Source organism: Tupaia chinensis, unplaced genomic scaffold, assembly GCF_000334495.1.
Source record: "Tupaia chinensis unplaced genomic scaffold, TupChi_1.0 Scaffold000350_1, whole genome shotgun sequence".
In the NCBI taxonomy this organism is placed as follows: domain Eukaryota; kingdom Metazoa; phylum Chordata; class Mammalia; order Scandentia; family Tupaiidae; genus Tupaia; species Tupaia belangeri.
Genome location: NW_006159844.1, coordinates 5,657,105 through 5,670,537, shown reverse-complemented (window position 1 = coordinate 5,670,537; position 13,433 = coordinate 5,657,105). Strand labels below are relative to the sequence as shown.

Sequence of the window (13,433 nt, the reverse complement as noted above, 5' to 3'; positions counted from 1 at the left end):
AAAAAAAAAAAAAAAAAGGGAAAAGAAGGTTATTAAAAACCTTAGGCTTTCAAACAGTAGCCCTTTTCTCATACTGGTAGTATACATGATGTAATAGCAAGTGGCTACAAAGAAAAAAATGTCAGATTCCTTCTACCTCAACTAAAGAATCTACCTAGATACCTAAAAATGGTTTCTTTCTCTCTCTCTCTTTCCTTTCTTTCTTCCTTCCCCTTCCTTCCTTTTTTCTCCTTTTCCTTTCTTCCTTCCTTCTAATTGCCAGAGGGCATACATACTTGTTGGAGAGAGAAAGACACAGAGAGAGAGCAGCAAAGTTAGAAAGCACACTCCATGGGGGATGGTCATGCCACAATCCCATCTCCTCCATATCTCTTTTTGGGATTCTGGGCATGTACATAAATGTGTCTGGCGTGTTTTTCAAGTCACTGGTTCCAGGACTCAAACTCAACTATGCACTCAGCTATAAGGGATCTAACTCTTCAACCATTGTGCCATGGGCTGACCAATTATTTCTGCATCTACACACAAAAAAACCCCTCGCATTATATATATATATATAAATCAGATATGTATATATATATATATATATGTATATATATATATATATGTATATATATATATATGTCTGTATATGTATGTCTATATAAAGATCAGATAGAAACTGAAGAAGATAGCAACAGTTTATAACTTGTTTGACTAACAAACTGTGTATCAATTATTGACATGCAATGGACACTTTTTTCTTTATTTTATATATTTTGGTATTGGTATATCATGATACTGATAGGGCTGTTTTAGTAACATCCAAACTGTAGTAGAAATATTCTTTTCAATTTTTATGCTATCCAACCTTCTCCTTCTTTGAAAGTCCACTTCGAATGACTAAAGTTTACTAAAATTTCATAACGTATATAGCACTATTAAAGATATATGGAATTTATATCATACTAAAGAAAAATGAGAACTAATTCTAAAAGTAAAGGAATAGAAGCATAAGCAAAATGTGCATTATGAAAATAAGAGAAGGAAACAAAAAGGTGAACTTAATCCTTGTTAAGAGGGCAAAGAAAGGGGAAGAGGAAAACTAGGACAATGATGTAGGCAGGGCCAGATTGTTGACCTTTAATCACTTTAAAAGTTTTGAGCACCTGGCAATGGGCATGCATTCAAAATATTTTGTTGAATGAGTAATACTCGTGAGCCAAAGGGTTAAGGACTCAAAAGACCTGGGGACAGTGGAAACACTAAATAAAAAACTGTTTGAAGCTCAATTTAGGACTAAATAGGCTAAAAAGGCTTTGGTGTTAGGGGAGAATAGATAAATCATTAAGTAGCCCCAGAGTAATTAATATATTTACTTTTTGAAGGGCTAGATGTTCTGAAGAAAGCATAGTTTCTAGAGGTAAGCAATTCCGAAGGTCTTCTGCTATGCTTTTCAACATAATGTCATTATTATCTTGAGTGAATTCATCAAAATCTCCTGGGGGAAAGAAAGAAAGAAAAAAAGAAAACAAAATTAGCTCTTAGGGCCATTCAATGGCATAGTAGTTAAGGAAGCTGGATCCCACATGGCTGACTGCACAGTTTGTGTCCTGAACCCAGTAGTTTGAAAAAAACACAGTGAGCATGTGTATGTGCGCGTGTCCAAAATCTCAAAAAGGGAAAGGATGGAGGAGAAAGGACTGCCATGTGGTCATCTGCCCTAGGGAGTGCTTTTTCCCTTTTCTTCACGCTGTCTCTCTGGGGCAAGCATACATGCCCTATAGCAAAATAAAGAAATAAAAGAAAGCTCTTATAGTTATGGTCATACCTAGATTAAGTGATTGCAATGGATATATTTTCTATCAGGTACCATCAATTTATGATAAACCCAACCAATGGCAGATTCAACTCCTACATACATTTTTTTTTTCTTTTTTCTTTTTTGGAGAGGTTTTTGCTATAGGACACATGCGCTCGCCAGAAAGACAGAGATAGAAAGTGAGATGGCCATACCACAATCCCTTCTCCTCCATTCTCTTCTCTGGATCTTGGGCACACACGCACACGTGCCTGGCATGAGTTGAAGCCACCAGGTCCAGGATTCGAACCATGGTCAACTACATGGGAGTCCAGTGACACAGCTATTATGCCAACTGCTGGTCCCCCTATATGCATTTAAAAATAGAATTTCCTTTTTTTCCAAACTGCCAATCATATAAAAGGAAAGCCATTAAAAAATATACAGAACTTCGGAACCAGCAGATGGTGTAATGGTTATGTCACTGGACTCCCACAGAATCAACCACAGTTCAAGTCCCAGATCCAGTGGCTTAAAACTCATGCTTGGCACATGTGCGTGTGTGCTCGAAATTCCCAGAGGATGGAGGAAAAGGGATTGTGGCCATCTCCCCAGGGAGTGATTTTCCCTTCTCTTCTATTCTCCTCTTGGGATCTTGGGCATGCACGCACACGCACCCGGATGAGTTTAAGCCACTGTGTCCGGGACTTGAGCAGTGGTCGACTACATGGGAGTCCAGCAACATAGCCAATATGCCAACTGCTGGTCCCAGTTTTTAGGGTCTTAAACTCACTAATAGTTAGTCAAATCTTTCTTCTCCGATCAGGCAGATCTTAGAAATTTAGGAGGCATCACTCAGACCTTATGTAGATTCTTTGTCTACATTATTTGCTTTACTAAGAAGATAACCATAATCCGAGTATCCCTATCCAAGAAAGTGTACTCAAGACTTTAGGTTATAAACACTAACATCCTAACAAGTGGCATCAACAGTCATGCTGCTCTGCTACACTATAGCAGTAGATAATCACTGAAATAGTGTATTTCCAATGGCTGTGGGCTACTTTTGGATGAACTGACAAAAGAGGAGAGTGTGTAAGTGTGTGTGAACAAAGATGGAGCAAGTACAGTGAGAGAGTGACATTTGGTGAATCTAGGTAAGAGTGTTAAAGTGGTGTTTATTGTTCTGTTGCTTCATCCTTTGTAGGCATAAATTTTTTTTTTAAAGTTGGCTCTAAAAAAAGTACCATTTCTAGGCTAGCAGGTGGCATGATAGTTTAGGTGCTGGATCCCACATGGCTCACTCTGAGGTTTGAGTCCCAGACCCAACAGCCTGAAAAACGACAATGGTGTGTGTGTGTGTGTGTGTGTGTGTGTGTGTGTCCAAAATCTGAAAAGGAAAATGGAGGATATGAGACTGCAGTGTGGTCACCTCCCTGAGGGGTGATTTTTCACTTTTCTTCTCCCTTTGTGTCAATCCACCCTATGGCAAAAAAAAATCTTTCAAAAAAAAAAAGTGTCATTTCTAAGCTACTCATATACAAAGAACAACTTAGAAATGTACGGCACGTGTGCAATACAAATAGAAGGTGACTTTATTTTAAGTAAAATACTCTTGAAATCAGCTACTATCTAAGATGTTAAATATACACTGAAAAAAAAAGTTCTAATAAAATAGAACAGTAGAAAACAAAATATTTTACCTTTTTCTTAAAAGACTTTCTTACACTGAATTCTTGCTAGCAGAAAAGAACATCAAGGGGATTGCCTTTCTTTCACCTTCTCAAACATCAAATGATTCTGCCTTTGTTCAGAATGCTATTTTCATGCCAAGAATAAAAATTTGCTGGGAACAGCAGTTGGCACAGTGGTTGAGGCACTGGACTCCCACATGGCCAACTGAGGTTTGAGTCCTGCACCTGGGGGCTTGCTCTCTCATTTTCTCTGTCTCTCTCTCTGATCAAATTAAAAGTAATAATACTGAATAAAATTAAATAATTATTGTTTTTTAATTTGGATGATGTTTTACAGTTTTAAAAGTTCATTTATATAGTGACCAGCAGTTGGCATAATGGCTATATTGCTGGACTCTCATTTATATATATATATATATATATAATACTTTTATATATATATATAATCAACCCCCAGGGGGGATGGCCATGCCGCAATCTCTTCTCCTCCCTTCTCCTCTTGGGATCTTAGGCACGCATGCACATGCGCCCAGCGTGAGTTTAAGCCACCGGGTCCGGGATGCGAACCGCAGTTGACTACGTGGGAGTCCAGTGACATAGCCATTACGCTAACTGCTGGTCCTGTCACCTAACTATTCTAATACCCATAGGTTGAAGACAAAGCAAGATTATATTCCCCTGCTTTACAGATTAGAAAACTGAATCTTCTAAAATTAAATGAATCAACAAAAATCAAAATGTAGGCCAATGGTGGCACAAGGACATATGTCTATGTTTTCTGTGTGTGAAAAAATGTATTCTTTTCCATTATAACACTTTATGTCCTTTTATACAAAGATTGTCTACATAACTTCTCTTTGAGCAGTAATACCAAGATACATTATTTGGTTCTCTGAACTAATGTGGGAAGACCTTTGGCTCTTTTTCGTTACTTAACATATCTTTTATAATGTTCTAAGTTACCATTTCAAATTATTACTAGAAGGAGCCAAATGTATAGAGATGAAAATTATTACCAAGAAAGGGGTGTGGTTGTTGAGGCACTGGATTCCCACATGGCCGACCACAGTTTGAGTCCTGGACCTGGAGGCTTGAAAATCACATTGGTACATGTGCAAGCGCATCCAAAATCTCAAGAGTAGGAAGGACAAAGAACTGCAGTGTGGCCCTTCCCTTTAGGGAGTGATTTCTCACTTTTTCTCTCTCCTGCAAGTATGTACTGACCTATGGCAAAAAAAAAAAAAAAAAAAAGAATCACTTGGGTTCTAGGAGATTTCTAATATGCATCATAGATGTTTCTCCTTTCTTAAAGGCCTTGTATTTTTATTCCTCAATACATACCCACACACCTGCTGGCTCTCCCCTCTAGCAGGCAGTGGTAGCCAGCCAGCCCCCCTGGTTAAACTGAGAAACCAAGCAGAGATTGTTCCCCTACCCACTGGACTTGACTTCTAATTCAGAGATAAACTGAGGTACAGAGAAAGAAACTGTCAAAAGCACATTTACCAAAGGCAGCCTACATGGAGAGCCCTCTGCAGTCTGACCAAAGTCTGAGTTGCTTGGGATCATTTTCCTAGTCCCTTTCCTGGGGAAAGATAAGTAACTCATGAAATTTGAATCAAAGGGGGAGGATACTTGCCAAGAAATAGCATGATGGACACATATCATTCCAGGTCATCTAATGTCTCACTTACCTCTTCTTAACCTTTTCTCAGCCCGTCTCCTACATGCGTTCAATTTTAAATACATACATACATACATACATACTATTAAAAGAGAAGCCTTGGGAGACCAGCAGGTGGCATAATGGTTACATCACTGGACTCCCACGTAGTTGACTGCAGTTTGAGCCCCAGACCCAGCAGCTCACAACTCATGCCAGGTACATGTGTGCCCAAGGTCCCAGGAGGAGAATGGAGAAGAGACGGAACCATAGTCATCCCCTCTGGGGGTGATTTCTCATTTTCTGTCTGTCTCTCTGGTGAGCAAACATGCCCTGTAGTATACATTTCTTTAAAAAAAAAAAAAAAAAAAAGAAAGAAAAGAAAAGAAGCCTCAGGACCAGCAGATATTGTAATAGTTATGTTGCTGGACTCTCACATGGCCAATGGTTCAAATCTCAAACTCAGTGGCTTGAAACTCAGCATGAGTGCGTGTATGTACATGCCCAAGATTTCAAGAGAATAGACTGCGGGATGGCCACCCCCCAGGGGATGATTTCTCACTTTGTGTCTCTCTTTATCTCTCTGGTGAGCACATGAGCCTTACAGCAAAATTAAGTCTCCCTTAGGGGCCAGCGGGTGGTGTGGTGGTGAAGGCACTGAACTTCCACATAGCTAACCACAGTTGGAGTCCCAGATCTGGCGGTTGATTTCTTGGTTTCCCTTTCTCTCTCTCAATGGTCAAATAAAATAATAAATGAAATAAAAATGAAATGATTCTTCTTTAAAAAAATTCTCTCTTAAGAATAAAAGGGAGAAGCTTTAAACCAGCAGATGGCATAATAGTTATATCACTGGACTCCCATGTAGCTGACTGCTGTTCAAGTCTCAGACCTGGTGGCTTAAAAAACTCATGCTGGGTGCCTGTGTGTACATGCCCAAAATCCACAGAGGAGAATAGAGGAGAAGGGACTGCAGTGTGGCCAATCCCCCCGGGACGGGGGTGATTTCTCACTTTCTGTCTCTCCGGCAAGCACATGTGCCCTATAGCAAAAATCTCTCTTAAAAAAAAAAAGAAAAAAAGGGAATCAGCAGTTAGCGTAATGGCTATGTCGCTGGACTCCCACGTAGTCGACCGCGGTTCGCGTCCTGGACCCGGTGGCTTAAAACTCACGCCGGGCGCGTGTGCGTGCGTGCCCAAGATCCCGAGAAGAGAATGGAGGAGAAGGGATTGCGGCGTGACCACCCCCCCGAGGGGTGATTTCTTGCTTTCTGTCTGTCTGTCTCTCTCTGTCTGGCGAGTGCATGCACCCTATAGCAAAAATCTCTCAAAAAAAATAAATAAATAAAAGCCTCAAATGTTATTTAGGTTATAGAGTTCACTTAGTTTAACGTGGACTCAAGAATTTCAGCAATTCCTGGACGCGATCCTGTGTTACTCCCTTGACCAGGCTACATTTAAAGAGTCCATTAAATAGGGCCCAACCATGCGGGCACAGCAATAACACAATGCTCTATAGCGCTGGAGGCCATGAGAAGACTGGTGGTGTTTTTGGGTTGACCTACATATGCTGGTGCTTGCCCATTATCCTGGCTGTCCGGGAATGCTGGGGGGAAAGGATCATGGCATGAGACCCTGCTGAGGTGCTTATCTCTCTCTCTCTCTCTCAAGAAAGAAAAGTGAAAAAAAGAAACAAATGGAAAGGGTGGTGGGTACTGATAGCAACTAGATGGCAAAGGATATGTCTACCCTATCATATGAAGAACCATGGTCAGACCTATGGAGAAGACCTATGGTGATAGGAGACCTGTTACTACTAGTCTCTGTACTTTTGAGAGGTTATAACGGAAAAAGAAGTCAAAGTTTTCATTTAGAACTACATTCAAATCCCAATTCTACCACTTCCTGGTTAGCATGCTCTATGGCAAGTAAATTAATATTCCGGCCTCAGATTCTTTTTTCTGTTGTAAAATAGAGATGACAATGTAGCACTTACAGGATTCTTAGGTGCTTATGGTAATGTTTGAAAACACTGTACAAAGTCTATCATGCCTTAAGTATTCATTTAGTAAATGTGTAGTAAATCATTAAAGATGGTGGTATCTCTCAGGCTGAAATTGGAAAAAATGTTACAGAAGATTCCATCTCAGTTTGAGGACATGTTATCCCTGAATGTGTAAGAGTGAGCAACTACATGCTATACATAAAAGATCCATAAACTGCTATTTAATAAGGAGTCATAGTCTAAGTTTCCTTTCTATATAAGAGTCCTTGATTTTATAGGGTAAACTCTGTGAAAACTGTTTTATTAACATGGTTGTTTATGTTATAGGATTAAAAAGTGGCCATAAAATTTTTTTTGAGAGAGAGATTTTTGCTATAGGGTGCATGCGCTTGCCAGAAAGAGAGACAGAGAAACAGAAAGTGAGAAATCACCCCCCAGGGAGGGATGGCCATGCCGCAATCCCTTCTCCTCCATTCTCCTCTTGGGATCTTGGGCATGCATGCACACATGCCCAGCATGAGTTTAAGCCACCGGGTCCGGGACTTTGAACCGCGGTTGACTACATGGGAGTTCAGCGACATGGTCATTACCCTAACTGCTGGTCCCGAAATATTTTAACTTAATATAATGAGTTTATACTGAACAGAATTAAGGAAACTTGCCAAGAATCACTGGTGTGAGAGATATTAGAATTAGATTTGAGTCAGAGAAGCTTCCATACAGAGTATAGAATCTATGGAGGGAAACTAGGCAGATGTTAGGTATTAATTAGAACCTCAAGAAATTTTAATTAGATTTTAGAAATATAATTAAAAAGGTCACATTAGGAGAAAAAAAAGTGAGTAAAAAGTGCTATTTAAGTTCTACGTAAACCAATTTTGAATACATCTTATTAGTATTTTTCTTTCTTGGGGCTGGCCCCATAGCCTGGTGGTTAAGGGAGCTGATCCCGAATGGCAGATCAGTCTAAATCCTGGCCCCAGCAACTTGAAAAATACAAGAGCACTGTGTGTTCATACCCCAAATCCCAATAAAGTTCATGCCTCAAATTCTGATGGGAAGGAGGAGGGATTGCGGCATGACCACATCCCACTGGGACATGCTTTCTCCCTCCTCTTTCTGGCAAGTGTTATGTGCCTTGTGGCAATTAAAAAAAAAAAAAAGGGATCCAGCTCATTTAACCACTAAGCCATGGCGCTAGTTCAACTTCTTTCTTTCAGGAGAGACAATGCACACATGGCAGTGTGTGTGCAAGAGAGCACATGAGAGCGAAATTAGAAAGTGAACTGTCTGTGGACCTCAGGACTTGAGGAAGTACACTCGTTAGTTTTCTGAGTGTTTTTGTTTTTGAAGACAGGGTCTTGCTCTATGGAGATCCTCCTGCCTCAGTCTCACAAGTAGCTGGGAGTATAGGCATGTGCACCACAGTACTTCCGGTTCAGTCAGAAATTAAACCCAAGCTTTCCATGAGGTGTCAGCCTCCCGAGTAGCAGTGTCTTACCTCTGTTAACGGAACTGGGTCATCTTTCAAAAGCTTTTGCACAATGCAGTAAACAATCTAACAAATGTGAAAATATTTGCGAGCAAGCTATTAATAACCAGAATATACAAGGATCTCAAACTCACTAGCAAAAGAGTTTGATCAATTAAAAAATAGGCAATTGATCTGAACAGAAAATTCTCAAAAGAAGACAAATGTCCAACAAGTACATGAAAAAATGCTCAATGTCACTAATCACAGAAATGCAAATCAAAACCATAATGAAGTATCACCTCACCCTAGTTAGAATGTCTTTTATGGGAAAAACAGAATAAGAGCTGGTAAGGATGAAGAGAATGAGGAACTACTGTACAGTGTTGACAGGAATTTAAATTAGTACAGCTGTTATGGAAAACAAATGGTGGTTCCCAAAAAACTAAAACCAGAACCACCTTAGGATGCAGCAATCCCACTACTGGGTATATACCCAAAGAAAGGAAAGGGACCAGCAGTTATTATAATGGGTATGTTGCTGGACTCCCATGTAGTCAACCGCAGTTCAAGTTCCAGAGCCGGTGGCTTAAACTCATGCTGGGCACGTGTGCGTGTGTGCCCAAGATTCTGAGAGAAGAATGGAGAAGAGGGGATTATGGCGTGGCCTTGGGGGGATGGCCACTTTCTGTCTCTGTCTTTCTGGCAAGCGCACACATTCTATAGCAAAAACCTCTCCAAAAAAAAAAGGAAGAAAAGGAAATAAGTATGTCAAAGAAGTAACTGCACTCTCATATTTATACTGCCTACAGAGTAGCAGCGTCTTACCAGAAACTGGGAAGATACAAAATAGAAAGTAGATACCACAGTAAAACTGGTCAAGTTGGTGATAATTTAATGTATATTTCTTTCTTTTTATTTACTTAAAAATTTTATTACCAGATGATGCAGTGCACTGATGGGAGAGAAATAAACAGAAAGTACCTCTCAATCTTATTTCCTCCATTACTCCTTTCTGTCAGCATTTTGTGCATGCACATATAAGTGCTGGGTGTGATTTTCAAGCTGACAAAGCTTGGAACCATGGCTGGACACGTAGGATCTGGCTCCCTTAACTACAAAGCTACAGGCTGACCCCATTCAACGTATATTTCAAAATAGTTAGAAGATTTCAAATGTTCACAACAGAAAGTAATGATAAATATTCAAGATGGTGGATGTCTTTGCCCTGATTTACACTGTATTCCTGTATTTAAAAACCATTCTGTACCACATCCATACTAAGTTGGTGCAAAAGTAACTGTGTGTGTTTTTTTGTTTGTTTTCTTTTTTTTTTGGAGAGAGGTTTTTGCTATAGGGCACAAGTATTTGCCAGAAAGACAGAGAGAGACAGAGACAGAAAGCAAGAAATCACCCCCCAGAGGGGATGGCCATGCCGCAATTCCTTCTCCATTCTCCTCTTGGGATCTTGGGCACCCGCGCACACGCACCCAGCGTGAGCTTAAGCCACCAGGTCCAGGACTCGAACCGCGGTTGACTACATGGGAGTCCAGTGACAAAGCCATTACGCCAACTGCTGATCCCTTCTTGTATAGTATTAAGAGGATCACCTTCAGTGATTGTCCTCAATTGGTTGTCAATTTCCAATGGTCCGCTCCTACACTCCTCACCTTCAAGGCTTTCACCTCCTTTGCAAAATTTGAACCATTAATGCACTGTGCTTTTGTTAGCAGTTCCTGGGTCAAATGAACTGATGTTTTGAGTTGTCTCCGCTGACTTATGACACATTCTGAATTCAAGTTAGAAAACTGCTTGAATTTGCATTATGTCTAACATCATTTCCATACTCTAAAATATGTATAAGATAAACAGCAAGTAATAAGTCATTAGCAAAAAAAATAAAGTGATAAGTGGGCATTAAGATGACGTGTAACACAACCACATTTAAGAATATATCCAGTATTGGGAACCAGCAGTTAGCGTAATGGCTATGTCGCTGGACTCCCATGTAGTCGACCGCGGTTCGCGTCCCGGACCCGGTGGCTTAAACTCACGCCAGGTGCGTGTGTGTGTGTGCCCAAAATCCCAAGAGGAGAAAGAAGGGATTGCGGCGTGACCATCCCCCCTGGGGGGTGATTTCTTGCTTTCTGTCTCTCTGTCTTTCTGGTGAGCGCACATACCCTATAGCAAAAAAATCCTCAAAAAAAAAAAAAATATATATATATCCAGTATTGGGACCAGTAATTAGCGTAATGGCTATGTCGCTGGACTCCCATGTAGTCGACCGCGGTTCGCGTCCCGGACCCGGTGGCTTAAACTCACGCCAGGTGCGTGTGTGTGTGTGCCCAAAATCCCAAGAGGAGAAAGAAGGGATTGCGGCGTGACCATCCCCCCTGGGGGGTGATTTCTTGCTTTCTGTCTCTCTGTCTTTCTGGTGAGCGCACATACCCTATAGCAAAAAAATCCTCAAAAAAAAAAAAAAAAAAAAGAATGTATCCAGGATTAAACTCAAATTTCAACACTTTCAAACTAATTACTTTTGCACCAACCTAAAATATACTATTATGTCAATTAAAATTAAATTAAAAATACATGCTGCTAAAATACATTTTAAGCTAAGAGACACTCTTTTTTTTTAAGAGGTTTTTGCATTAGGGCACGCGTACTTGCTGGAGGAGAGAGACAGAAGACAGTGAGAAAGAAAGTGAGAAATCCCCCCCTCAGGGATGGCCATGCTGTAATCCCTTCTCCTCCATTCTCCTTCTGGGTTCTTGGGCATGCGCACATACATACACACATATACACACACACTCACACACACACACACACACATACACACACACACACACTTCTGCCATGGCATGAGTTACAAGCCATTGGATGAGGACTCGAATTGCGGTAGGCCATATGGAAGTCTAGCGATGTAACTGCTACGCCATCTGCTGGCCCCAAAGCCCTCATTTCTTAAATTATTCATGTTGATAAACATTCTTTAGAAACTCAAGATGTTTTGTAAATTAACAAATTGTTTGAGCTTCCTGATTACAAGGTCTGCTGAAAAAAGACATAGAAAATGCCTTTAAAATAAGTATAATATCTTCTCTAGCTAGTGATAATAGGTCTTCTTGCTTACAAAATTATCATCAAAGACACTTTGGAGTGTTGCAGTTTTGAAAAATGAGATCTCAATCTATGGCTCTATGGTTTGAGATTTAGATTTCCAAGGGCTCCATAAGACTGAAATCTTGAGGGCAAGGATGTTTTGGTACATCTAAAACTGCCAAAGATAGGCGGCATGAAACATTTTTGTAGGTACTCAATGCTTTTGGAATTATCTTCTACTGAGAATGTGGACAAAAACAGATGGAAATTGGCATCATTTTACAGACAGCTAGGATGTGATGAATGAAATAGATGAAATGATGTATGAGATTTGGGATATTTTGGAAATTCCTATCTTGATATAATCTTGTATGTGTATATAAATATGAACCTGTATCTCTGGTTTTCTACCTTTTTTCCAGGATAAACCTCACTATCAGATGTTCAAATTAATTTTAGCGTGGCTTCTTATCTAACTAAAATGGCTCTGAAAAATGTGTAGTAATAATACTCAAACCTACCTATTGACTCTTAACATCAAATAGACTGAGTTTTAGGCAGAGGTCAGAGTTTAAAATCTAAAATCAGGAATTATCAGCAAACAAGAATATTTCAAATCTTGAGTCTGGATGAGAATCAATGTTTAGCGGTATGTACAAAGGCATGGTGTAGTTTATTATAGTTATCAAACGAAGAATATCCTATTTTCTTGTGTGTTTTTTTTTTTTTTTGGAGAGGTTTTTCGCTATAGGGCGCGTGCGCTCCCCAGACAGACAGAGGGGGACATAGGGAGAAATCACCCCTCAGGGGGGATGGTCATGCCGCAATCCCTTCTCCTCCATTCTCCTCTTGGGATCTTGGGCACGCACGCACATGCGCCCGGCATGAGTTTTAAACCACCGGGTCCAGGACGCGAACCGCGGTCGACTACGTGGGAGTCCAGCGACATAGCCATTACGCTAACTGCTGGTTCCCTCTTGTGTGTTTTTTTGAAGAGATTTTCGCTATAGGGCGCCCGCGCTCACCAGACAGACAGAGAGAGACAGAGAGACAGAAAGCGAGAAATCACCCCCCAGGGGGGATGGTCACATCTCCTCTTGGGATCTTGGGCACACGTGGCCGGCGCGCATTTTAAGCCACCAGGTCCGGGACACGAACCGCGGTCGACTACGTGGGAATCCAGTGACATAGCTATTACGCTAACTGCTGGTTCCCTTATTTTCTTGTGTTTTTGTCAGACTTCACTTTGCCTGAATAAATCTTTGATAATCAGACTACTTATGTTTCCTCCATTCTATCTGTTGCTTATTACTGCATTATATTAATGGGCATTACATTAAAATCAAAGCCTTCCTCTTTTCTCTCTCCTCCTCTGAAAAAAATGTTACTAAACAGTCCGTTTACTATCGAAGAAATTAATGCACTTAGGTACAGGCGATTTTACCTGGGGTAAAAGCTTACAGCTCTACAGTTTCTCTTCCAAAATGCTTTCTCAGGTAGTGTCCTACAGAGGCTGACAAATTTGTGCGAGTAATGGAGAGGAGGGCTAAATACCACCCCCTTTTATTCTTTCAGGAAAGAGGTCAGGCACATGGTGGGTCTCAAGGTTTGCTCAATCAGCAGCGAAATCACACACCTAGAACCAGGTCTTTCTTTTTTTTTGGAGAGGTTTTTGCTATAGGGTGCGTGCACTCGCTAGACAGAAAGCAAGAAATCACT

At 40.6% G+C, this 13,433-nt stretch overlaps 1 protein-coding gene across 1 annotated transcript in view; it reads right to left on the bottom strand.

Moving 5' to 3' along the window:
• LOC102498492 (uncharacterized) overlaps window positions 1-13,433 on the bottom strand; it is a 50,481-nt gene that overhangs the window by 35,345 nt on the left and 1,703 nt on the right. The window contains exon 2 of the mRNA XM_006152380.2: window positions 1,359-1,480. Coding sequence (XP_006152442.1) covers window positions 1,359-1,480 — 122 coding nt within the window. The remainder of the gene's footprint in view (window positions 1-1,358; window positions 1,481-13,433) is intronic.